General features: G+C 40.9%; 1 protein-coding gene across 1 annotated transcript; it reads left to right on the plus strand.

The window, feature by feature from the left end:
- Positions 1-5,435: 5,435 nt before the first annotated feature.
- Positions 5,436-25,795, plus strand: ZNF84 (zinc finger protein 84). Its single transcript, XM_032271387.1, has 5 exons — positions 5,436-5,601; positions 10,165-10,341; positions 14,470-14,596; positions 15,249-15,344; positions 22,477-25,795. The coding sequence occupies exons 2-5, from the start codon at positions 10,327-10,329 to the stop codon at positions 24,453-24,455; spliced, it is 2,217 nt and encodes a 738-aa protein (XP_032127278.1). The 5' UTR covers positions 5,436-5,601; positions 10,165-10,326; the 3' UTR covers positions 24,456-25,795.
- The last annotated feature ends 1,248 nt before the right edge of the window (positions 25,796-27,043 follow it).

The raw sequence follows: 27,043 nt of genomic DNA on the forward strand, positions 1-27,043 counted from the left end.
AATTAAAATTGTATCTATTCACAATCAAGCTAGTTAATGTATGCATCACCTCACATAGTTACCTTTTGGGTATGTGTGATTAGAATATTTCATCATATTTTACAGACTTACTGTCAGTACATTTCAAGTATACAATACATTATTAACTATAGTCACCATGCTGTCCATTAGGTCTCCAGAACTTATTCATCTTATAACTGCAAGTTTGTTCTCTTTTTAAAACATCTGACCAACATCACCTCATTTTCCACCCTTGCCACCTGACCTCTGGTAAGCACTCTTCCACTGTTTCTATGAGTTCAATTTTTTAAGATTGCACATCTAAGTGAGATTGTGTGGTATATTCATTCTGTATCTGTGTCTTTCTATTTGTATTTCAGTTTGCATAATGTCCTCCAGGTTCATCCACGTTGTAGTAAATCACAGAATTTTCTTCTTTTTTGAGGCCAAGTACTCTTCTATTGTGTACACATGCCATAATTTATCTTTTGATAGATGCTTAGGTTGTTTCTATATCTTCACTACTGTGAATAATGCTGCAATGAACATGGGTGTGCAGCTATGTCTGAGATGGTAATTTTATTTCTTTTGGATATAGACTGCTATGATTTGAATGTGTGTCCCCTCCGAAACTCATGTTGCAACTTAACCTCCATTGTAACAGTGTTAAGAGAGTGGGAAATGTGCCTATGGCAATTGAGAGGTAGGACTTTTGAGGGGTAACTAGGATCAGATGAGTTCATGAGGGTGGGGCATTCGTGGCTTATAAGAGGAGAAAGAGAGAAATGAGCTAGCATGCCTGATCCCCCTTGCACCCTGGGCTGCCTTGGGACTCTGCAGAGAGTCCCTGCTGGCAAGAAAGTCCTTACCAGAAGTGTCCCTCAACCTTGGACTTCCCAGTCTCCAGAACTGTAAGAAATAAATTCATTTTCTTTATAAATTATTCAGTGCCAGGTATTCAGTTACAGCAACAGAAAATAAACTAAGACAGAAAATTGATACTGAGGAGTGGGCCTGTTGCCAATAATAAATCCTGAAAATGTGGAAGTGGCTTTGGAACTGGGTAATGGGCAGAGTTTGGAAGGCTTTCGAGGAGTAGGTTGGAAAAAAGCCTAGATTCTCGTAAGGGATTAGAAGACAAGAAGACTGGGGAAAGTTTAGAACTTTTTAGAGATGATTTAAGTGGTCATGACCAGAATGCTGACAGAAATATGGACAGTAAAGGCCATTCTGATGAGGCCTCAGATGAAACTAAGGAACAAGGAGCTGGAAACTGAAGTAAAGGCCATCCTTGTCATAAATGGACAAATAATTTGGTTGGATTGTACCCACGTCCAAGGGTTTTATGGAATGCAGAATTTAAGAGCAATGGATTAGGATAGGTGGCAAAAGAAATATCTAAGAAGCAAAGCAGCATTCAGGCATGGCTACTTTGAACTGTTTACATAAGGCTGCAAGAGTAAAAAGTGACATAAAGACAATTTATAATCAAAAGAAAAGCAAAACAAAAAGACTTGGAAAACTCTCAACCTGGCCATATAAAGAACAAAAATTTTTGTTTGAGAGAATAAAAGATGGGTATGGCCCAGCAAGTGGTTGCTAAAGAGATTAATACAGCTAGAAAGGAGCTAGGTAGTAATCATCAGGACAGTGAGAGAAAGACCCTGAAGGCATTTTAGAGATCTTGAAGGATGCTCCTCCCATCACAGGCCCAGAACCCTAGGAGGGAAGAATTTTTGTGCTTGCTACAGGCTCAATGCTGAGAGCCACCTCAGGTCTCTACTCCCCAAATTCTGGCACAAAGGTCGTTGACTGCCTCAGCTGTGGACCCAGGTGTGGCTCAACCTTCTGCTCCAAAAGACACAAGCCATGCATAAGCCTTGGTGGTATCCATATGGTGCTAATTCTGATACCACATACTATTCACATGTGCTAATATCCACATGGTGCTAAACTCAGAAATCTAGAGCTGTGAAAGCATGATGAACTCCATCTAGGTTTCAAAGGATGTATCAGAGAGCCTAGAGTCCCAGGCACAGACTCTTTGCGGGGGCAATGGTAATAAGAGGGCAATGCTGAGTGAAAATGTGGGGTGAGAGCTGCCACAGGGTTCCCACCAGAGAACCTCCAATGCCTAGTGGGGCCGAGGCAAGTGAACCACCATCAAGACTCAAACTATAAGGCCACCAGCATGCAACACAAGCCTGGGAGAGCTGCAGACACAAGACTCCAACTTGTGAGAGCTGATGGACTGAGGCCATCAAAGCCTAACAGGTGAGACTGCCCAAGGCCTTAGGGGCCCAGCTACTGCACCTGCGTGCAGAGGATGCTGAGCATGGAGTCAAAGGAGATTATTCTTCACCTTTAACATTTAATGTCTGTCCTGCTAAGTGTCAGACTTGCTTTAGCCTGGATACTCCTTACTTTGGGTGTATTGCTCCCTTTTGGAATGGGACTGTGTACCCCTATGCCTGTCCCAGCATTGTATCTTGGAAGTAGACAGCTTGTTTCTATCTCACAGATGAGACTCTTGTCTTTGGACTTCTGAGTTGTACTGAAATAGGTTAACACTTTGGGGGGCCAGGAATGGAATGCTATGGTTTGAATATTTATCCCCTCTCAAACTCATGCTGAAACTTGACTTCCATTGTAACAATGTTAAGAGGGTGAAAAATCTGACTATGGTTTTTGAGAGGTGGGACTTTGGGGAGTTAATTAGGATTAGATGAGGTCATGAGAGTAGGGCATTAGTGACTTTATTAGAAAGATATGTCAACTAGCATACTTGAGCCCCCTTGACATATGATGCCCTGTACCCCCTCTCTGGACTCCACAGAGAGTCCTCACTGGCAAAAAGGCCCTTACCAGATGTAGCCCCTCACCCTTGGATTTCCCAGTCTCCAGAAATTTTCTATGTAAATTATCCAGTCTCAGGTATTCAGTTACAGCAACAGAAAACAGACTAAGACACATGCCCATAAATGGGATTGCTGGATCACATGGTCATTCTATTTTTAATTTTTTGAGGAACCTCCATGCTGCATTCCATAATGGCCGTACCAATTTGGCTGTCACCAACAATCTATGAAGTTTCTCTTTTCTCCATGTGTTCACCAAGACTAAACCTTTTCACTTTTTGGTAACAGTCACCCTAACAAGCCTGAGGTGATGTCGCATTGTGGTTTTGATTGGCATCTTCCTCATACTTAGTAATGTAGAGAACCTTTTCATATACCTATTGGCCATTTGTATGTCTTCTTTGGGAAAATGTCTGTTTAGGTCCTTTACTCATTTTTCAATAAAGTTATTTGTGTTTTTCTGGCTATTTAGTTGTATGATTTCCTTGCATATTTTAGATATTAACCACTTTCAGATATGTGGTGTGCAAATATTTTCTCCCATTCTATGGGCTGCTTTTTTAATTTTGTTGTTTCCTTTGCTTTTAAATTTGACGCAAACTTTTAAATTTGATGGACTCCCACTTGTCTATTTTTGCCCTGTTGCCTGGGCTTTTGATTTCATATCTAAAAAAATCATTGCAAGCACCAATGTCCTGGAGCTTTCCCTTATGTTTTCTTCAGGAGTTTTACAATTGCAGGTATGTTGTATTTGTCTTTAATCTATTATGAGTTGATTTTTATGTATGGTGTAAGATAGGATCCAATTTCCCTTTTTTACATTTTAATAGCTGTACCAGTCTTATCTGGCCATACTCTGTTGATAACAGAGTGGCCAGTTATGTTGCAGGCACAGAGCTAAGAAGTTGTGAAACCATGCCCCCGAAGAGTTAAAGAAACCAGTGGCTAACAAAAATTCCTGAGGTTACAGGATGGCAGATACGAAATAGTTTGCTGACACTCCCTCTGTTTGTAAGATAATACAACTGGCTGAAATCAGTTGAAACCAATATAACCAACTGGAGTCCATGCAGAATGAGCTTGCTGATGTTGCAGCCTGAATTCTACTGCAGTTTTCACACTAACTCTTACCTTAATTTGCACATGCAACCCGAGGCCTGAAGAGACAACTGCGCATGCTCGGGGATTTCCAGCCCTCCTCTTTCCTTCCACCAATCACCTGTGAATCCAGAATCCACCCCCGAAATCTTTTTTCATGAAAGTGCTGCCTAAGGCGAGCACAGAGGTACAAATTTGAACTAAATTCCTGTCACTTTGTTGGTCAACTCGCAATTAAGCTTTTCTCTTCTCAAACAGCTGGTGCCACAGTATTGGCTTCTGTGCACATCGGGCAATGAGCCCTTTTGCTCGTAACAGTATTTGGATATCCAGTTTCCTCACGCTGTTGAAGGGAATCCTTTCCCCATTGTGTATTCTTGACACAAGATTAGTTGCTTTGCCGAAGGTTGGTTGATTGTATACGCACGACGTTATTTCTGGTGTTTCTATTCTGTTCCATATTAATCTATGTGTCTGCTTTTATGCCAGTACTTCACTGGTTGAGTTCTACCTCTGGGAATATTTAAATATAAGAATTCTCTAATCACTGGATGTTTGAAACAATTCACTAAGCAACCCAATAATGATGCTTTCTGGCAAAGGATCTCTGAATTTGCTTTCAATTTGTGCATTGAATTGGGTCAAATTTGGTACCTCTTGTCCTGAAGTATGTTATTTGTGTCACAAATAATCAAATTTATTAGTATAGAACGGATGTTCATGCAATTTCCTATTTGTCTGTGGTTATTTCTTTTTTCATCTCTCTCCTCTCTCTCCATCCCTCTCCAGCCCCATCTCCCTATCATAAAGATAGCGACTTACCTATAATTTTCCCTATGACGCGAGTTATAGATCAACTTCGCCTTTTTTGGTTAATTCTTACTTCTTTTCCATACATATATTTAATTTTTTTTCTGGTTTCAATTGTCTAAAGTACTGGTGGGCCGGGCGCGGTGGCTCACGCCTGTAATCCCAGCACTTTGGGAGGCCAAGGCGGGCAGATTGCTCAGGTGTTCGAGACCAGCCTGGGCAACATGGTGAAACCCCGTCTCTACTAAAATACAAAAAATTAGTCGGGCTGGCGGCCGGGGCCCGTAGTCCCAGCTGCTTGGGAGGCTGAGGCAGGAGAATTGCTTGAACCCGGGAGGCAGAGGCTGCAGTGAGTGAGACCGCGCCACTGCACTCCAGCCTGGGCAACAGAGCGTCACTCCGTCTCCAAAAAAAAATAATAAATTTAAAAAAAGTATTGGTGGATTCGGTTTCCCTTTATGTTTCTCAGAAAACCGTGCGAGCCCGTTTGGGAGTCACCGCGTCTCCGGGCGACAGGCGCTTCCGGACGCGGGGCACCCTGGGAAGTTGAGTTCGCGTGGACTCCGTCCTTGGCGCATGCGCATATACACACTTGGCAAAGCCTGCAGGTTGCGCTTTCTTCCTCTTTGTCCTCAGCTGCCACGTGAGAGGGGAGTGTGCGCGTGTGCAGTCCCCGACTCGTCCCGGCCAGTTGGGAGCCGCCGGGGCGCGCACAAAGACCGACGGCTCGGGCGCGTGCGCGGGGCGCGGGGCGCGGGGGCCTGGTGGCGTCACGTGATCGCGGGCGGCGGGCGCGCGGGCGCGGGCGCGGAGCGACGCGGCGGCGGCGTCTTTTGTGAGTTCAGTGCGTTTAATGCGGGGCTGGCGCCGGGTCTTGGGGATGGCGGGGGAGGCGCGCGGGAGTGGCCGCGGGGGCCTCCGGCTTCCAGGCCCGAGACGTCCGCCTGGGCGTTCGCGCGCGGATTCGGGGCTGGGGCTGGGGCTGGGGCTGGGGCTGGGTGGGGCTGGGCCGGGCGGCGAGGACGCCGTGGCCCGCGGAGCCGTGCGGGTGCCGGGCTGCGGAGCGGGCACTGCCTTTCCGGAGGCGCCGCCCCTGGGCGTCCTTTCGGGCGGCGTGGAGGCGCCGGCGTGGGCCTCGGGGCGTTCGGCCTGGACCCCGGGCACGCCCCGTTCCCAGCCGTTCCCCCGAGGAGCGGCCGCCCGGCTCGACCGCATCCACCCGCACCGGCCCCTGCCGCTATCGAAAGAGGTTTTAAAGCGCTGGATTACGGGTGTGAGCCACCAGACCCGGCGCTGTATTTTGTAATGGTTACTTTTGACTATTTAAAAAAAATTTAATGGCTTTTCCCTTTTGTATCATGTGTAGCGAAATCTCCCCTCAAATTATATATATATATTCGTTCACCTGTGGCTTTTTTAAAGGCATTCTTAGGGTTTCCATTATTTTAAAAATTTAACCCATCTGGAGGTAGTTGTAATGTATGAAATGACTATATTTTCTTTCAAATATTCTCCTATTCATTAAATAATTTTTACTCATGGCTTTGAAATGCTGTATTTATTACATGCTAACTTTTGCCTATTTAGACAGTTCCGCTTTTTCGTCTGTATAACCTCTCTGGAGCCAGTGTCAAATGTTCTAATGATTATAATTTATATGTTTTACAGTGGGCTTGTTCACACTCATTATTTTGCATTTCCAAAAGTGTCCAGGCCGGGCGTGGTGAGTCATGCCTGTAACCTACTCCGCAGGCTGAGGTGGGAGGATCACTTGAGCCCAGGAGTTCAAGGCCGCAGTGAGCTATAGTTATGCCATTGCACTTCAGCCTGCACAGCAGAGTAAGACCCTGTCGCAAAAAAAAAGTGTACAGACTGTACCTGAAGCTTTTTTCTTACACACAAACTTTAGAATTGCTTGTTAAAGAAAAAAATTTTGAGATTATGGAGTTGAATGAGTTACGTAAATCATCCGAGATCAAATTATCTTTAGAATATGAAGTCTTCCTATCCCAGAACAAAATCTAATTATAAATTTCTTTAATTCCGTTTTTATAGTTCTCACCGGTGTTTTTAGTATGCTTCATATGGGTCTTGATATTCCTACATATTTTATTTATTTTTAAAATTATGGGTAGGATTTTATTTTTTTGCTATTTTATATAAGTTGTTGATGTTATAGAAATAAGGTTATTGGCCTGGAAAGATGTTCTTCACATAGTGGAGAAAAAAACAAAAACAGTTTTAAAATGTGACCATATACTTCCATTTTATGAACAATATCATAATAGTTTCCATCATCTCCAGATTGGTTACCTGTGGTGAGATCATATATAATTATTGCTTATTTAACTTGTGTAGATTTTTTATATGTTGCCATCATATTTTACTTTTATAATAGTTATGTGACTGTGTGCCAGCTTCTGTTCTAAGATATATGTATTATCACAATCTAAGGTGTAAAGGATTCATTTCTTGTATAACTGGGAGAAAATGCTGTGTTTCTGAGTTGGCACTGAAGTTTGAATCACAGAAAGGCATGAAAAAGAAGTGCTGCCTGTTAGTATGATGCAGGTTTGAGGCAGGCTGTCCTTCATTTGTGTTTTTGTGGAAAGTAGTGACTGAATGTGTGCATGGGAATAGGAGCTGATTCCAGGATTTATGTTGTGTGTTTGTGCATGTAGATATGCATAAATGACATTATGATTTTAGTAGTACATGCTTTGAATATAGCGAGATAGAGAAGTAACATTTGAATTTTGCTTTTTACTAAATGTGCAATCACAGGCACATTTTACAATCACTCTGTGTCCCAGTTTCTCTCTGTAAAGTGGAGATTACCTCTGTAAAGATGCCTTATAGGGTTGTGGATAAGAGTTCAATTTAAAATGCTTAGTATATTGTCTCTCACATAGAAAGCACTGGAATGTTAGCTGTAACAGTTATTACAAGGCCCTAGTCACTTTCCTTTTAATATCTCATTTGTTTCTTAGACTCTCATTGTGAGGCCTATTTTATCCTCACCGTTTTAGCAAATACAGAGATTGAGGCTTTGAAGGCAAGAAGGGAGGGGGAAAAAAAACAATAACCGCAGTAAACATTAAATGTATTCAGTTTGTCAGTTAAAAGACAGATTGGACTGGGTGCGGTGGTTCACGCCTGTAATCCCAGCACTTTGGGAGGCCAAGGCGGGCGGATCACAAGGTCAAGAGATCGAGACCATCCTGTCCAACACGGTGAAACCCCGTCTCTACTAAAAACACAAAAAAATTAGCCAGGCATGGTAGCACATGCTTGTGGTGCCAGCTACTCGGGAAGCTGAGGCTGAAGAATCGCTTGAACCTAGGAGGCGGAGGTTGCAGTGAGCCAAGATTGCGCCTCTGCACTCCAGCCTGGTGACAGAGTAAGACTCCGTCTCAAAAAAAAAAAAAAAAAAAAAAAATTGTTGGTTTGGATTTTTGTTGCCTAGATTGGAGTGCAATGGCGTGATCTTGGCTCACTGCATCCTCCACCTCCCAGGTTCAAACAATGCTCCTGCCTCAGCCTCCTGAGTAGCTGAGATTACAGGGGCATGCCACCTTGCCTGGCTAATTTTTGTGTTTTTAGTAGAGACAGAGTTTCACCATGTTGGTCAGGCTGGTCTTGAACTTCTGACCTCAGGTGATCCACCTGCCTCGGCCTCACAAAGTGCTGGGATTATAGGCATGAGCCACTGCGCCTGGCCGGTTGGATTTTTTTTTTTTAAACACCAATAAAATTTGCATTCTGAGCTGCTCATAAGAGACATGATGATACTGAAATTTTAAGTCTAGTTGAACAGATGATAATGTACCAGGTAAATACCAAAAGAATGCTAAAGCCAGGTGTGGTAGCTTATGCCTATAATCCCAGCACTTTGGGAGGCTGAGGTGGGAGGATTGCTTGAGCCCAGGAGTTCGAGACTGTCCTGGGCAGCGTAGCGAGATCCTGTCTCTACAAAACAAAACAAAAAAACACACAAAAAGTTAGCTGGGCATGGAGGCACACACACCTGTAGTCCCAGTTACTTGGGAGGGTGAGGCAGGAAGATCCCTTGAGCCCGAAGTTCAAGGTTGCAGTGAGCTGTGATTGTGCCACTGCACACCAGCCTGGGTGAGAGAGCAAGAGCCTACCCAAAAAAAAAAAAAAAAAAAAAAAAAGGCTGATGTTGCAGACTTCATCTAAGATAGAATAGATTTTAAGGCAAAAAACATTATTTGGGGTATGAAGCATTGTTACAAAATGATTCTTTTTACATCCTCTATTTAACCTCTGTGCATCAAACAACATAGCCTTACGCATATAATCCAAACATGAGCAGAATTATAAGGAAAAACTGAGCAACCTGTAGTCATATTGTGAAATTTTAACCCATTTCCTTCTGAAATGGATAGAATTGGCAGACAAAAGTTAAGGATGTATTAATAGGAAGATTTTATTAGGAAACTAAGGCTCAGAATGGTGAAATTTGTGTTTTTGCCGAAAATCTTCTAGCTGGTAAAGGAGAAAGTTTGGTTGAAACTCAAAGCTATTTTAATACAAATCATATAAACTTTTTCCTAACAGTACCTGTTAAGCTGATTTGCATTTCAGTGTTCACAGTGAATATTCAGTGAATCTCACAATTATTTTATTGCTGATATATGTATATATCATATGTGTATGTGTATATATATATATATATATATGTATATATTAAAATTTTTAATTTTTTCTGAGACCGAATCTTGCTCTGTCGCCCAGGCTGGAGTGCAGTGGTGCTGTCTTGGCTCACTGCAACCTTCGTCTCCCAGGTTCAAACAATTCTCCTGCCTCAGCCTCCTGAGTAGCTGGGATTACAGGTGTGTGCCACTACACCCGGCTAATTTTTTTTTTTTTTTTTTTTTTTTTTTTTGAGACGGAGCTTCACTCTTGTTACCCGGGCTGGCGTGCAATGGCGCGATCTTGGCTCACTGCAACCTCCGCCTCCTGGGTTCAGGCAATTCTCCTGCCTCAGCCTCCTGAGTAGTTGGGATTACAGGCATGTGCCACCATGCCCAGCTAATTTTTTGCAGTTTTAGTAGAGACGGGGTTTCACCATGTTGACCAGGATGGTCTCGCTCTCTTGACCTCGTGATCCACCCGCCTCGGCCTCCCAAAGTGCTGGGATTACAGGCGTGAGCCACCGCGCCCGGCCAACCTCTGATATTTCTTTATGTGTTTGCAGAGACATAGGCTTCTACTGTGCTATTTTTACTATATTGTTTCCCTGAGAACCCTGTTTCAGGTATATAGAAAGCATACCTCTGGCCTTAGGTAATCATAAATTCAAAGTTCCTAGCAAGAGAGAATAAGATTCCATGTGCAATGTGAATATACCAGTTGAAGTACATTTGTCCCAAAGTCCACAGATCCTGGTCCCTACAAATAAGCCCGCTCATGTGAGATAAGAAAGGAGTTCTTGGAACCAGGAATTCGTTCTCAGTGTAGAAGACCTAGCCAAGACCTCACTCCAGAGTCTCGGGTCAGATTTCAGACTTGCTAAGCATCTCGTACTGAAGCAGAAATGACCATGTTACAGGTGAGTTGATCGTTTAGTTCTTATTTTTTTTCCCAGGGAATTAGAAGAAATGTATAAGCCTTCCAGTGAAAAAGAGAAGTTTAAATAGTTAAGAAATTGGAGAAAAATAGGCTCAGAATAGATGATCAGGATTGGAACAAAATTGGCACAGTGATATATTAACTATTGGACCATGACAGTTTCTTAGGGTTGAATATTTATAGCATTTTAAAGCCAAAACATCTTACATAATTATTGCATTGAGCCACTGCGCCTGGCCAGGTGGATGATTTTATTGGAAGCTGCAAAATGGTGACATCCTACTTTTATCATTTCTTCTTATCAGCTAGAATACTGTTTTTTAGCATGACAGAATATATATAGGCACATTTTTAAATTTTTTTATTCCAGACCTGCAATTAGCCATTTCTACAATAAATGGTATCTGAAATTTTGTTAATTAGAAAAATTTTCTTGCCAAAACATGGAGATACACTATATTTTTGCATATTGACTTTGTATACAGGAATTTCTTAAGCCCACTTATTAGTTCCAGTGATTTTTCTTTAGATTTGATTAGATTTTTATGTTAACAAAAATATCAGAAATAACTTTTTTTTTCTTTTTGTTTGAAGAGACATGGTCTCACTCTGTCACCCAGGCTAGAGTGCTCACTGGAGCCTTGAACTCCTGGGATCAAGCATTCCTCCCACCTCAGCCTCCCAGGTAGATACGAGTACAGGCATAAACTACTACGTCCAGCTAGTTTAAATTTTTTTTCTTTTTTTTTTTTTGGTAGAGACAGGGTCTCACTGTGTTGCCCAGGCTTGTGTGGAACTCCTAGCCTAAAACAGTTCTCCTACCTCAGTCTATCAAGTAGCTGAAATTATAGGCATGAGCCAGCACATCAGGCCGAATTATTTCATGTAAATGTTTGGAAGAATTACCACTAAAACTGCCTAGATCTTGTATTTCCTTTGAAGGAAAGTTTTAAATTGTGGGGTCAGTTTCTTTAACAGTTACAGGATTAATTCAGATTTTGTTTCTTCTTGTCACTTTGGGCACGTTGTTTTTCAAAGAATATAGCTATTTCATCTATATTGTAAAGTATGTTGGCACAAGTTTAATAGCTTTATTGAAGTATAAGTTCCACCATTTTAATGTGTAATTCAGTGATTTTTATCTAAACTTATGCTGTATAACCATTCAGCACAATCTAGTTTAGAAGATTTCCATCACCCCAAAACAATCTAACATTTTTGGTCAATTTGATTTCCATCACCCCAAAACAATCTTTATGACATTTTTGGTCAGTTCCTCTTCCCACCTCAGCCTAAGACAGTCATTAATTTGCTTATTCTTGGCCAGGTGCCATGGCTCATGCCTGTAATCCCAGCCCTTTGGGAGGCCAAGGTGGGTGGATCACCTGATGTCAGGAGTTTGACACTAGCCCCGCCAACATGGTGAAAGCCCATCTGTACTAGAAATACAAAAATGAGCCAGGTGTGGTGGCAGGCGCCTGTAATCCCAGCTACTCAGGAAGCTAAGGCAGGAGAGTTGTTTGAACCTAGGAGGCAGAGGTTGCAGTAAGCCAAGATCACACCACTTCACTCCAGCCTGGGTGACAGAGCAAGACTGTGTCTCAAAAAATTTCACTGAGTGTGGTGGCATGTACTTGTAATCCCAGCTCCTCAGAAGGCTGACATGGGAGGATCACTTGAACCCAGAAGGCAGAGGCTGCAGTGAGCTATAATCATGCCACTGCATGTTAGCCTGGGTAACAGAGCAAAACTCTGTCTCAAAAAAGAAATGAATAAATTTGCACTATCTGATTTGCCTTTCCCTTTAAGTGATGTGATTTTTTTTCTTTCTAGCTGTTTATGATTTGTCTGGGTATGGATTTCCTTACATCTGTTGTCTGGCATTCACTGAACTTCTTGAATCTGTTGGTTTATATCTTTTGCCAGTTTTGCAGAATATTCAGCTATCATTTCTTGGGAATTTATTTTCACCATGCTCTTTCTTTTCTCTTTCCTGGACTCCTATGACACTCATGTTAGATTCTTTGGTATTATTTGATAGTGTCCTGAGCTCTGTTCGTTTTTAAGTCATTTTCTCTCTGTTCAAAACTAACGGTTTCTATTGATCTGTCTTCAAATTCACTGCCTCCTCTTAAAGTGTATCATGTGCTATTAGGGCCAAATTTATTTTTTTATTTTCCAGTGGCATTCTAGATTTTTTTAAGATGCGCGCTTATGTTTTCTTTTTATCTTAGAAGACTTTGAGACAGAAATCTATCTTGATCCAAAATCTAGTCACCTTTCTAAAATCTGTGTTTGGTTATATCACCCCCTTTCTTGTAAAGTCTTTCATGGCTAACTGTTGGCAACAAGAAAGTATCCTAGCCAAGTTAACCACATTCTGCCCCAGCTCTTACTGTGGCCTTTAATCTAATCACTGTCCCATTCCTCATTAGCCTGTCAGACTGAAGTGTTTGCATCTCCTCTGTCCTCCCAGTTTTTTGTTTTTTCTTTTTTAAATCAGAGCTGCTGCCTCCCTGAATGCCTTTCCTTTTCTTTTCTTTTCTTTTTTTTTTTTTTTTTGAGACGGAGTTTCGCTTTTGTTACCCAGGCTGGAGTGCAATGGCGCGATCTCGGCTCACTGCAACCTCCGCCTCCCGGGTTCAGGCAATTCTCCTGCCCCAGCCTCCTGAGTCGCTGGGATTACAGGCATGCGCCACCATGCCCAGCTAATTTTTTGTATTTTTAGTAGAGACGGGGTTTCACCATGTTGACCAGGATGGTCTCGATCTCTTGACCTCGTGATCCACCCGCCTCGGCCTCCCACAGTGCTGGGATTACAGGCTTGAGCCACCGTGCCTGGCCTGCCTTTCCTTTTCTTTGTGGAAAAAAACTAATATTCTAAAACGCATTTAAATGTTGCCTTTTCCATAGAGCCTCACTTTACACTCAAACAGAGTGAAGCTCTCCCTGCTTTTTATCCACACTGTACTCTTATTTCTCTTAGTTGTTACAAGTTTATTTTATTTGTAAGTGTGCATGTTTGCAGCCCTCTGTAAGACAATGGAGCTTTTGAGAGTATCATTTTATTATCGTTCTCCTTTTTTTGTATTGGTTTGTATTTGAGATGGGGTCTCACTCTGTCACCCAGGCTGCCGTGCAGTGGTGCAGTCACAGCTCACTGAAGCCTGGGTCTTCCCACCTCAGCCTTCCGAGTAATTGGGACTACTGGCATGTGCCACCATAGCCAGCTAATATTTTTATTTTTTATTTTTGTAGAGACAAGGTCTCACTATATTACTCAGTTTGGTCTCAAACTCTTGGACTCAAGTGATCCTCCTGCCTTGGCCTCTGAAAGTGCTGGAATTATAGGCGTGAGCCACCTTGACTATCCTGTTCGCTTTCTTCCGGTGCCAAATTTGAGGTTCAGTAAATATATTATTGGTGGTTCAGGAGGTTTAAAGTCACCTATTCCAGTTCTCATGTCTTCTGTGAAAGTTGTCAGAATCAAAATGGAGTCACTAGTGTTATTTATTTATTTTTTTTAACCCTGACAAGTAGAGCTGGGAAGCCTGTGAAAAGAGGGTTCTCACACTTGCATGCCTGATAAAAATTATCACAAAATACTGCAAAAACCACAACCTTGCACAAAGGCCATTGAAGCCTTATACAGAAAATACCTTTATTGGGACGTCTGCCCAGCAGCTGCCTGTCCATCTTTGGACTGGTATCGCCCTTATTATTGGTCTTTGTAGCCAGCGATAACTGTTTCAAAACAATTATGTGATGTACCTCATTTTTTTCTTTAAAAACTTTTTTCTTCCTTACCTCCCTGAATGCACATATAGTTTACTATGGCATGTGTCTTCCCATTGCAATACTCTCTGCCCAAATAAACATCATTTTCTTCTGGAGAGCCTCTCTTTTTAATGTTTAGGTTAACAGTTATATAAATGGAAGGATGGAAGAACGCACAATGACATTTTATCACACAAAATATACAAAGGTAGGGACATAGTAGGCATTTTGTATAACTTGTCATGAGAATAACGTGTTCAAGCTCAAATATTTTTTTCTCACATCATACAGTGTTAACTGCTTCAGATTTACTAGAATTGTGCTCTTACAGGAGTCATTCTCATTTGATGATTTATCTGTGGACTTCACCCAAAAGGAGTGGCAGCTACTGGACCCCTCTCAGAAGAATTTATATAAGGATGTCATGTTGGAGAACTATAGCAGCCTGGTGTCACTGGGTAATAAAAGCTTTCTTGAGTACCTTGGATTATGCCCAATGCATTTCCTTTTATTTTTAATTGCTGGGAAGTTTCGGAAGCCTATAGTTAGGCTTTTGAAATTTTTAATGATTTTGGGCCTAAAATTTAGATCATAGTTGATTGGACTATGACACCAAGAAAGTATTTGGGTCTCAGCTTTCAGTAATGAAGTCTTAAGTTTGTTATGCTGCCTCTGAAACTTAAGTTTTATTAATAGTTTGACCTAATGCGTATAACTTCCTATATGTCACATATTATATGAAGTGCTTTACATATATCAACTCATTTAATCACCAGAGCAATCCTGTGTGGCAAGTATAATTATTACTCATTTTTCCTGATGAGAAAATAGAGGCCAAGATAAGTAACTTTCCCAAGAACTAACAGCTACTAAATTAAAGAGCCTGGTTGTAAACCCAGACTTACTGGCGCCAGGGCCTCTGAAGTGCCTAATGGCTTCGTACTAGACCCTGTTAGCCACCAGGGAGACCACTACTGTAACTTTGAGAATTATTTACCCTGTTGAGGTTCAGCTTTATCAGGCCAAGCCTGATGTGAAACCTTGCTCATCTTCAGAGGCCCTAAAGCCCAAGCAGTTGGGCCTAAGGCCTTTGTGATTTTCCCGGAGCAGGGTATGAAGCTATGAAACCGGATGTCATCTTCAAGTTGGAGCAAGGAGAAGAGCCATGGATAGGAGATGAAGAAATTCCAAGTTCATATTCTCCAGGTGAGTGTATGAGAATCAGGCAGATGGGAGAAAGTAGAAGTCCCATGCCATCTTGTCAGTGATGGGTTGGCATCTCTGAAATGTGCTTTAGAGATCTCTTCAACATCTCTAAACCTTCGGTGGTGCCTCAGAGCAACTGACATTAACTACTCAAGTAAGTCACATTTCGACACAGCTTCTTTGTAGCTTGTAATGAAATGCATCCTGCTTATCTTGGCCATGACTTTACTATTCTCTGTAACATCTGGTACCTTAACTGCTTATTTGATATTCTGTCCTCTCACATATTTATCCCCTTCAGCTCTTCCTTCCCCTGTGGTCAAAGACATCTCCTTTTGTACACTGAAGCATCTTGATTTTGTCCTCAATTTGGGTATCTCTGAGGGCCAAAGGACCACTTTCCAAAGCCCCAGTCTGTTTAGTCTCATTATATTAGAAAATGGAGCCATTATTTCTCCCAATTTATCCTTATACTCCCTTTAAAATTAGGTTCCTTTGTGTTTTTTTTCTACAGATTAGACACCATGGAGCATATGAAAAATCCCTTTCTTTCTTTCTTTTTTTTTTTTTTTTTTTGAGATGGTGTCTTGTTCTGTCACCCAGGCTGGAGTACAGTGGTGTGATCTCTGCTCACTGCAACCTCCAACTCCCAGGTTCAAGCAATTCTCCTGCCTCAGCCTTCCAAGCAGCTGGGACTACAGGCGCATGCCACCATGCCTGGCTAATTTTTTTGTATTTTTAGTGGAGATGGGGTTTCACCATGTTGGCCAGGCTGGTCTCAAACTCCTGACCTCATGATCTGCCTAGTTTGGCCTCCCAAAGTGCTGGGATTACAGGTGTGAACCACCGCACCCACCCGAATAATCCCTTTCTACTATCCTTTCATGTTGTTTTAAAGTTTTTTTCTATTTGGAAAGTATCTTCTTAATTTAATTTTTTTTTTTTTTTTTTGAGACAGAGTCTTGCTCTTTCACCCACGCTGGAGTGCAGTGGCATGATCTTGGCTGACTGTAACCCCTGCCTCCCGAGTTCAAGCAATTCTCCTGCTTCAGCCTCCCAAGCACATGGGACTGTAGGCGCCTGCTACCACAGCCGGCTAATTTTTGTATTTTTAGTAAAGATGGGGTTTCGCCATGTTGGCCAGGCTGGTCTCGAATTCCTGACCTTGTGATCCACCCGACTTGGCCTCCCAAAGTGGTGGGGTTACGGGTGTGAGCCACCGTGCCTGGCTGGAAAGTATCTCTTAAAAGCCTTCCTGCCTCAATTTTCACTTAAAAGTAGGTTCATGATGTCTCATTTCTGAAGTTCTCAAATTGCTAGATAGATCCAGATTCTAATATTTTACAAGCTGTCTTAATGATGCCACCATATTTTATTTTCTAAAGCATCCCACACTACTATGATCAGCCGAACCTCTTTACTCATTGTCTGCTATGTGACATTGACTTACTTCAGATTCCCTCAAAAGCAGACCCTAAGATACACATGCGAGTATAAGAACTTACCGGGGACGTGGTCCCCACAAATGTGAGAGAATGGGCAAGTCAGACCAGGAAGTGCTGGGAGCATGAATGCCCATGAAGGATGGGCTGACACTGCAACTACTGCCGTGGGTGGCGGATGCTCAGTTTTGCTGAGCGCCTTCTGAGGCACGGTGAAAATATTCCTCAGTCTTGACACTGAGGTAGTAGGAAGCCCAGGTATTTATTTACTCCCATCTCAGTGTCGAGGTTTGCTCTGCCATAGTAAGTATCCAGGATGTCCAGGGTCCCAGTGTACAGACCAGACTTGTGCTTTCAGCCCAAGAAAGTACTTGGGTGAGTTGTGAGTGCCTGGGGTAGACATTATGTCAGAAACTGTCCATCAAAGCTGCAGGTATCCTCTGAATTTAGCTGATGGGTATGGGTGAGACAGTGACAGCATTTGCTACAGACTTGTAACTCTTCTCCGGGACCTCCATTGTATGACACTATTGTTGCCTGTTCAATCATTTCTTCCTTCTCCCCATTCATGATCAATTCTCAAGTGTTTTCAGATATATAACATCTTGAACTTTTGATGGTGTTACACTAGTTACCTAGAAATTCTTAATCCTTTTTATAGGAACTTGGTTTTCACTGCAGTTATATTTATGAAACGTTTCTCAAATACCCAGCCTAAATTTTTCTTGCCTTTTTCTGAAGTCACATTTGTGACCTGATCATAGTATATATAATATTTGGGACCAACCATCTAAAAAAATACTATAAGGGGCTTAAATTTAATACCTTCACTTTAGTTATAGAACATGCAACATTAAATAAATTTCTTTCCAAAAGCTTTGTCTTTGTTTTTATAGACAGGGTCTTGCTCTGTTGCGCAGGCTGCAGTGCAGTGATGTGATCATAAGTCACTGTAGCCTCAAATTCCTGGGCCCAAGTGATCCTCTTGCCTCAGCCCCCTGAGTAGATGGGACTACAGGTGTGTGCCACCATGCCTGTTTCTTTCTTTTGTTATTTTTTGTTTTTTTAGTTTTATGTGGTAAGACTGGGATTTGTAATTTGAGATACTTCTTGTAGTTTTTATGTGCCCTTTTTAGTTGAGATCCACTCACCTAGTGGGTTTTATCTTTTACTGAAAAGGATTACAAAGTAAGACAAGAAAATAAGTTTCCAGAAGCATACAACTTAGTTAAGAAGATGAGACATTTGCGTTTATTTAAAAATTCAGCACTTAAACATTGAGCATTCATTTTGTTGTAAGGCAGTGCAAAGCTAATTGTCAACATTACATAAATTGGGACTGTGTGTCAGGGTCCCCAAGATCCCCCCATGTTCAGAGTCACCAGGAAGACTCATGGGACTCAGCATATTGTTGTACTTATGACTAAGATTTATTACAGTGACATTTTAAGGACACACAGCTGGATCATAAATGAAAAAGGTACAGACAGAATCTGGAAGAATCCATGTGCAGGTCTCCTAAGCTCTCTCCCTCCCATAAGGGTCAGAGTTTACCATCCTCTGCAACAAAAATGTAGTAGCATGTTTTTGATATTTCTGCTCAGGAAAGACCATTAGAGATAAGTGCCCAAGGTCTTTACTGAAAGCTGGTCATGTAGGTATTCTCTGCCTAACATGTGCTGATCATATTGTTTGTATGCAGTCTTGGCATAGTAAGTCACTTTTATCAGTTAGGAAATAGTAGGGACATTCCTGAAACCCACGTTCTCAGATGCCAGCCATGGGCCAATCTTGCAAGCAGGGCTTCTTTCTGTGGGTAGTAGTTTTGGACCTGATGCTCTTTTCTGCGCATACTGCTTTAGGAGGTCAGAGAAAATGGGGTATTTATTGACTTCTTTTATTTTTATGTTACTGTGCTAGGTACTGTGTGTATAGTAGGCAGCATTAGAGATCTATGTCCTGACCACATAGTGGTTACTTGCTAATGGGAGGATTAAAAAAGAACAGGGTAGCAAGTAAGCATGAAAAATTTCAGATCCTGCTAAGTGTTATTGCAGAAGTAAATTAGATGAGAGAATCTGTTAGTCTGCTCAGGCTGCCATAACAAAATACCATATTCGGAGGAGCTTAACAGAATTTATTTCTCAGTTTTAGTGATAGAAAGTCCAAGATCAAGGTACCAGCATGATCAAGAGTTGAGGGCTCCCTTCCTGACTTGTAGACAGCCACCCTCTCACTGTGTATTCACGTGGCCTTTCCTCAGTGTGTGCCTGTAGAGAGAGAGAATAAGTAATCTCTCTGGATGTTCTTTCTTTCTTTTTTGAGACAGGGTCTCACTCACCTAGGCTGGAGTGTAGTGACACAACCACGGCTCATTGCAGCCTTAACTTCCTGTGATCACCTCAAGTGATCCTCCCAAGCAGTTGGGACCACAGGTGTACACCACCACACCTGGCTAATTAAGAAAATTTTTTTTGGTGCAGAGTTTTATCATGTTGCCCAGGCTGCTGTCGAACTCTGGTGTTCAAGTGGTCTGCCCGCTTCAGCCTCTCAAAGTGCTGAGATTACAGAGGTGGGCCACTGTGTCTGGCCTTCTATCTAGTTTTATAAAGACAATAACCCTATTTGATCAAGATCGTACCCTTATGACCTCATTTAACCTTACTTCCTTAGAGGTCCTGTCTCCAAATACAGCCATACTGGGAGTTAATCTTCAATATACAAGTTTTGAGGAGACACAACATGGAAAAACTAATTGTAGGCATGAAAGATGTGAAATGAGCATGGGGAAAAGTGTCTCCAAAAGGAATGACAAGAATATGTTAAGTCAGAAAATGGCTGTTAATTTAAGAAACAGAAAGGAAGTCCATGTGGCTGAGGTCAGTATGCCAGAGAGATGCAGGTAAGTTGGAGAGAGTATGGGAACTAGATCATGTCTCAACTTGTAGGCATTACAAAGGTGTTATAATTGAGTGAAGAAATTTTGAAAAGTAAAACCTTTAAATTGTGAAAGTTTAATCTGACTGCTGAATAGACGATGTAAAATTGGAAGCAGGTAAACCAATTAGAAGGGTATTTCAGGCCGGGCGCAGTGGCTCAAGCCTGTAATCCCAGCACTTTGGGAGGCCGAGGCGGGTGGATCACGAGGTCAAGAGATCGAGACCATCCTGGTCAACATGGTGAAACCCCGTCTCTACTAAAAATACAAAAAATTAGCTGGGCATGGTGGCGCGTGCCTGTAATCCCAGCTACTCAGGAGGCTGAGGCAGGAGAATTGCCTGAACCCAGGAGGCGGAGGTTGCGGTGAGCCGAGATCGCGCCATTGCACTCCAGCCTGGGTAACATGAGCGAAACTCCGTCTCAAAAAAAAAAAAAAAAAAAAAAAAAAGAAGGATATTTCAGGCCAGGCGCGGTGGCTCACGCCGGTAATCCCAGCACTTTGGGAGGCCGAGGAGGGCAGATCACAAGGTCGGGAGTTCGAGACCAGCCTGACTAATATGGTAAAACCCTGTCTCTACTAAAAATACAAAAATTAGCTGGGCGTGGTGGTAGGTGCCTGTAGTACCAGCTACTCGGAAGGCTGAGGCAGGAGAATCGCTTGAACCTGGGAGGTGAAGGTTGTAGTGAGCCGAGATTGGGCCACTGCACTCCAGTTTGGGCGACAGTGAGACTCCGTCTCAAAAAAAAAAAAGGGATATTTTATTGAGATAATGTGACAGTTTAGAGCAGAGCAAGTGATGGAGAGAGTGGGACTATTTGGAATACACCACAAATGAGCAAATTTAAGGCAATTTCATTTTTCTATTAGGAAAAAAATAAAGATAAGGGGAAGACAGATGTAAATTTCAAACACATACTTAATAGTTCAATAATGTGATTATATTTAACATGAGTATACGTTTATAACTATTTCATTTTCTGCTCCCGTATTTTCTGATACCGTTTTATTGAAACTTCTCATACATCTTAAAATTAATTTATTAGGCCTAACACAATGTTTGCAATCCCAGCAATTTGGAAAGCTGAAGTAGAATGACTACTTGAGCCCAGCCTGAGCAACATGGTGAGACCCCATCTCTACAAAAAATTCTAAAAATTATCTTGAGCACAGTGACATGCACCTGTAGTCCCAGCTACTCAGGAGGCTGAGTTGGGAGGATCACTTGAGCTGCAGTGAGCTATAATTGCACCACTAAACTCCAGACTGAGTGAGAGGGCAAGACCCTGTCTCAAAAAGCAAAATTAATATGTTTATAGTGAAGTCTTGATTTCAACTCTCATGTTTCTCCCTCAGTCTTCCTGAATTCAGTAACACCATAATCTACCAAATTGTTCAAACGCTAAACCTAAGGATCATTCTTGATTCTCTTTTTCCCTTTATTTTCTCCATACCAAATACATCAGCAAATCTTACTGATTCTACCTCCACCATATAATCCTACAAATATATTAATAACCTTCAGTTGACATTTAAATTTGTGGAATGTTTTCACATTACTGAGTATCTTTCTTACCTCTAGGTACAACCTCACAAAAAGTTCTAAGTATAGATTTTTATTGAAAAATGGGCCCAGCATGTTGGCTCATGCCTGCAACCCCAATACTTTGTGAGGCTAAAGTGGGAGAGTTGCTTGAGCCCAGGAGTTCAAGAGAAGCCTGGACAACATAGGGAAACCCTATCTCTACAAGAACAACAGCAAAACTAGCTAGTTGTGGTGGTTGCATGTCTGTGTATTCTGGCTACTTGGGAGACTTATGTAGAAGGCTCTCTTGAGCCTGGGAGGTTGAGGTTGTGGTGAACATTATCACAACACCACATTTCAACCTGGGCAACAGAGCAAGACCCTGTCTAAAAATATGTGTTTTGAAGTGCACTTACAATAGTACAAATGGTTATATCATGAGGATAATTGGAATACAGCTATATAACAAATGACTGTCAAACTGTCAGATTATTTTTAGAATGGGAACTTGGGCCTTGGGATAGTTTTAGTGAAAGTACACGTGGATTTTAAAGTTCTGTGCTTGAACAGTTTAGAGGAAAGATGATACGGTTTTCAAAATGGTTTGCATTAAATGACTTTCTTAATAGTAATGTGAAGATGTATATGGCAAGTTTAAATAAAACTTTCGAATGAGAAAAAGTGAACTATTTCTCATTCGTTGAGCTTGAAATGACTACCTAAATAGGTTCATTTTCTTCTTAGTATTTACTACAGCATATAGTTTTGTTGTTTTAAAAATATTATTTCTTTATCTTTCCCATTACAATGTAAGTTTTATAATGACAGGACCTTATTTTTTCTCTTGTGTCTCTCATACCAAAAACACACTACTCGGACATAGTATATACTCAGAAAGTGTTGAATGAATTAATTACTCAAAACATTGGGTCAAAGCTTCTTCCATCATTTTTGCTTTGCTTCTTATTGCTCTTCATATGTTTCTTACATTCTCCATTTAATAAACATATTTGTCAACAACCACAGGTGACTTAATCTTCAGTTACTTTCCTGTTTCTGTTTTTAGCATGTCCCTGCCATACCTAGAAGATAGTTATTATACTTGGAACCTATTTCAGACTAGAAAACTAAGCCTTAAAAGCAGCCAACCCCTCAATAACATTGCTAGTTTTTGTTTTTCCCCAGAAAGCACAGCCAAACATTTTTGTTTGTTTGTTTCCTTTATAGAAGTCTGGAAAGTAGACGATAACATCATATGGCACGAGGATAACCAAGACCAGCTTAAAATTACAAAAAGAGGTCACGAATGTGATGCATTTGGAAAAAATTTCAATCTGAACGTGAACTTTGTTCCTCTAAGTAAATCAAACAATGATGATGACTTAGATGGATTGATTTTAAAACATCATTTAGACTTGCTTATTCCAAAAGGAGATTATGTAAAAACAGTATCAGATGACTTTAATGTGTTTGATAATTTTTTTCTCCATTCCAAGCCTGAGGATACTGATACCTGGTTAAAATACTATGACTGTGATAAATATAAAGAGACCTATAAAAAGTCACAGATTATTATATATCATAGAAATCGTTTAGGGGAGAAACTGTATGAATGCAGTGAATGTAGGAAGCGCTTCACTAAGAAACCAAGTCTCATTAAACACCAGAGCAGACATATAAGAGACATAGCCTTTGGCTGTGGTAAATGTGGCAAAACCTTTCCCCAGAAGTCTCAGTTTGTTACACATCACAGAACTCATACAGGAGAAAAACCTTATAATTGTAGCCAGTGTGGGAAAGCCTTCTCCCAAAAGTCACAGCTCACATCCCATCAGCGGACACATACAGGAGAGAAACCATATGAATGTGGTGAATGTGGGAAAGCTTTTTCCCGGAAGTCACATCTCATATCACACTGGAGAACACACACAGGAGAAAAACCCTATGGATGCAATGAATGTGGGAGGGCCTTTAGTGAAAAGTCAAATCTCATTAATCATCAGAGAATTCATACCGGCGAGAAGCCTTTTGAATGCAGGGAATGTGGGAAAGCCTTCAGCAGGAAGTCACAACTTGTTACCCATCACAGAACTCACACAGGAACAAAACCCTTTGGATGTAGTGATTGTAGAAAAGCCTTCTTTGAGAAATCAGAGCTTGTTAGACATCAGACAATTCATACTGGAGAGAAACCCTATGAATGCAGTGAATGTCAGAAAGCATTTAGAGAGAGGTCTAGTCTCATTAATCATCAGAGAACCCATACAGGAGAGAAACCTCATGGATGCCTTCAGTGTGGGAAGGCCTTCTCACAAAAGTCACATCTCATATCACATCAGATGACACACACAGGAGAAAAACCCTTTATATGCAGTAAATGTGGGAAAGCCTTCAGCAGGAAATCACAGCTTGTTAGACATCAGAGAACTCATACAGGAGAAAAACCATATGAATGCAGTGAATGTGGGAAAGCTTTCAGTGAAAAATTAAGTCTCACTAATCATCAGAGAATTCATACAGGAGAAAAACCATATGTATGTACTGAATGTGGGAAAGCCTTTTGTCAGAAGTCACATCTCATATCACATCAGAGGACACATACAGGGGAGAAACCATATGAATGCACTGAATGTGGGAAGGCCTTTGGTGAGAAGTCAAGTCTTGCAACTCATCAGAGAACTCATACTGGAGAAAAACCGTATGAATGCAGGGACTGTGAAAAAGCATTCTCCCAGAAATCACAGTTAAATACGCACCAGAGGATTCACACTGGAGAGAAACCCTATGAATGCAGTCTTTGCAGGAAAGCTTTTTTTGAGAAGTCGGAGCTAATTAGACATCTGAGAACTCATACAGGAGAAAAACCTTATGAATGCAATGAATGTAGAAAAGCCTTCAGGGAGAAGTCTAGTCTCATTAATCATCAGAGAATACATACGGGAGAGAAACCCTTTGAATGTAATGAGTGTGGCAAAGCTTTCTCCCGGAAGTCACACCTTATACCACATCAAAGGACACATACTGGTGAGAAGCCCTATGGATGCAGTGAATGTAGGAAGGCCTTCTCTCAGAAGTCACAGCTGGTCAATCATCAGAGAATTCATACAGGAGAGAAGCCTTATCAGTGCAATGCATGTGGGAAAGCTTTCTCACAGAAGTCACAGCTCATCAATCATCAGAGAACTCATACAGTAAAAAAATCCTAGGAATACAGTTAATAGGAGTCTTTGATCGTATCATGGACTTCAGGAAATACAATTATAACAGTTTTAGACAGTCACATTGTGTTATGTGTCTGTACTCCATTAGGTTGGGAACTCTATAAATGAGGTGGTGTATGGAAAGCTGATCAGAATTCATAGAGTAGAATGAACTGACGAATGCAGTGTATCTCAAAAACTTTAAAAACCCTAGTCAAGCCTTATATAGTAGAACATTCGCAGCAAGGAATAATCCTATGAATATCAGAAAGCCTTCCAGAAGTCAAGTCTGCTAAGCTATTAGAAATATTCCCACTGGGGATGAGGGAAAACCCCATGAATGCAGGAAATGAGGCAGTATTTTTAAGAAATGGCAGTTCATTTTACATAAGAAAATGTCCTTAGGAATGGAGTCCTGTGAAAGTACTCAGCATGGGACACTGCAACAAGTAACCAAACTATTTTGTATTTTGGAGAATTCATATTATGGAGAACCTAACAATTTAAAGACACTGGGAATACTTGCCCCTCCATATAGTATGAGCAAGGGAAGCCATATACTTTTTGTAGACATGGGTACCAGAAATACCCAATTCTAAGTGGTTGACAGATGTTAACTTTGAAGTATTAAAAATATGTGAATAAATTGGTTATTGAAACATCTAAGAAATTTCTTCCTGGTATTTGTGGCCTATCTTCCACTGTCACACAAGCTTTGCATTTTGGGCTTACATATAATTTAATGTAATTGGGAGTATGAAATGCATATGCCTTATAGTGCCTCTGATGTCTGTGAAGACACACGACATACTACTTGCTTTTATTTTTTAACAATAATACAAAAAATGGAAACTCGTAACATGGCTTACTTGGTTAAGCAGTTTAACTGATAACACATTTCTTTTCCTTATTATAGACATATATAAGGGGGTATTTTGTTTTTACTGATCTTTCTATTCAGTAACTGAAGCCAACATTTTATAAGTTGTCTGCATCCTCAGAGTCTGAGTAACAGTTTATATAAAATATATGCAAAGGCAGGAACCACAGAATAACCATAGTGATATATAACTGAATGAGCAAAATAAAGATGTATCAACTACATTGCAACACCCAAACTAAATGAAATAAAGTAGTACTGAGTCAAATCTTTTTTTCATTTAGCGAGATGCCTCCGTACATTATATAAATGTATCTTAAGTCATGTGTGATCCAGATGCCACTGTTTTAGTTTACTGTGATAAGGTATCATAGATACTTTGTGCTGCTATTACGGTTTTTGTGTTGCATAAAATATCTTGTAAAAATTAGATGGATAAGTGAATTAAAAGTCACATTAATGAAGATGTAAAGTATTAGGGAATTTTGTGCTAAACAAACATTTTTGACATTCAAGAAAGCGTGTTTTATCTTCCAGCAAATTTCTGTGGTTGCTGGAAAAGTACAGATTCTCCTGGACTTACAGTGGGGTTACATCACAATAATCATATTGTAAGGTGAAAACATTGTAAAGTCAAAAATGCATTTAATACACCCAACCGAGCAAACGTCATAGCTTAGCCTGGCCTACCTTAAACATTCTCAGAACACATTCTAATGCATATTCTGTTTTGTAAAGAGGTGTTGAATATCTCATGTAATTATTGAATACTGAAAGTGAAAAACAGTAGTTGTATGGATACCATTGTAATGCTGAGAAACTGTCAGTCACATCATAAGTCAGGAATTGTCTGTATTAGGAAACAAGATTTCCATTATTTTATCATTTGAAATATATTTCACTTTCTTTCACTAGTTGCATTATCTCCATGGAAAACTTCGTATTGAGAACTTACCATTATATAAATATGCCTCCATTAAAATGCATGAGCCATCCCTTAGCTAAGTATGGATTTTTAATGTTCTCTCAATAATGTTGCTTGACAAAGTTAATATTTTTTATATGCTGATGAAACTTAGAAAAGTCCGACATTGAGCTTGATTCCAAACTTAGAAAAAATGAAGACTTCTCCTTTTGTGTTCAAATTGTTGTATCAGTATGGTATATTGCATCTTTACCTTGAACAGTATTTTCTCGATTTTGCAACATTTTGGTTAAGTTGGAATTTTAAATAAATGAGAATAATTTTCTAAACCAGCATACCAGGAGTTCAACGGCCATATAATTCTGTCTTTCCGTGCTGTAACTTTAAAGCATCTAATTTTCCAACTGTTATTCATACTTAAGTGTATGACCTTCCTGGCCAGGCACAGAGGCTCGCGTCTGTAATCCCAGCACGTTGGGAGGCTGAGGCAGGTGGATCACTTGAAATCAGGAGTTCAAGACCAGCCTGGCCAACATGGTGAGACCCCATCTTTACTAAAAATTTAAAAAATTAGCCAGGCGTGTTGGCATGTGCCCATAATCCCAGTTACTCAGTAGGCTGAGGCAGGAAAATCACTTTTCCTGTGAGTCAAGATCACGCCACTGCACTCCAGCCTGGGCAACAGAGTGAGTCTCTGTCTCAAGGAAAAAAAATCTTCCTACTTTTTAATATCTTGAAGTCATTTTACTAAATGTGGGAGACAAACTTCTGCAAATGAACAGTTATAGG

The sequence above is a fragment of the Sapajus apella genome, unplaced genomic scaffold, assembly GCF_009761245.1.
Source record: "Sapajus apella isolate SASKATOON/1434 unplaced genomic scaffold, GSC_monkey_1.0 scaffold230, whole genome shotgun sequence".
In the NCBI taxonomy this organism is placed as follows: Eukaryota; Metazoa; Chordata; class Mammalia; order Primates; family Cebidae; genus Sapajus; species Sapajus apella.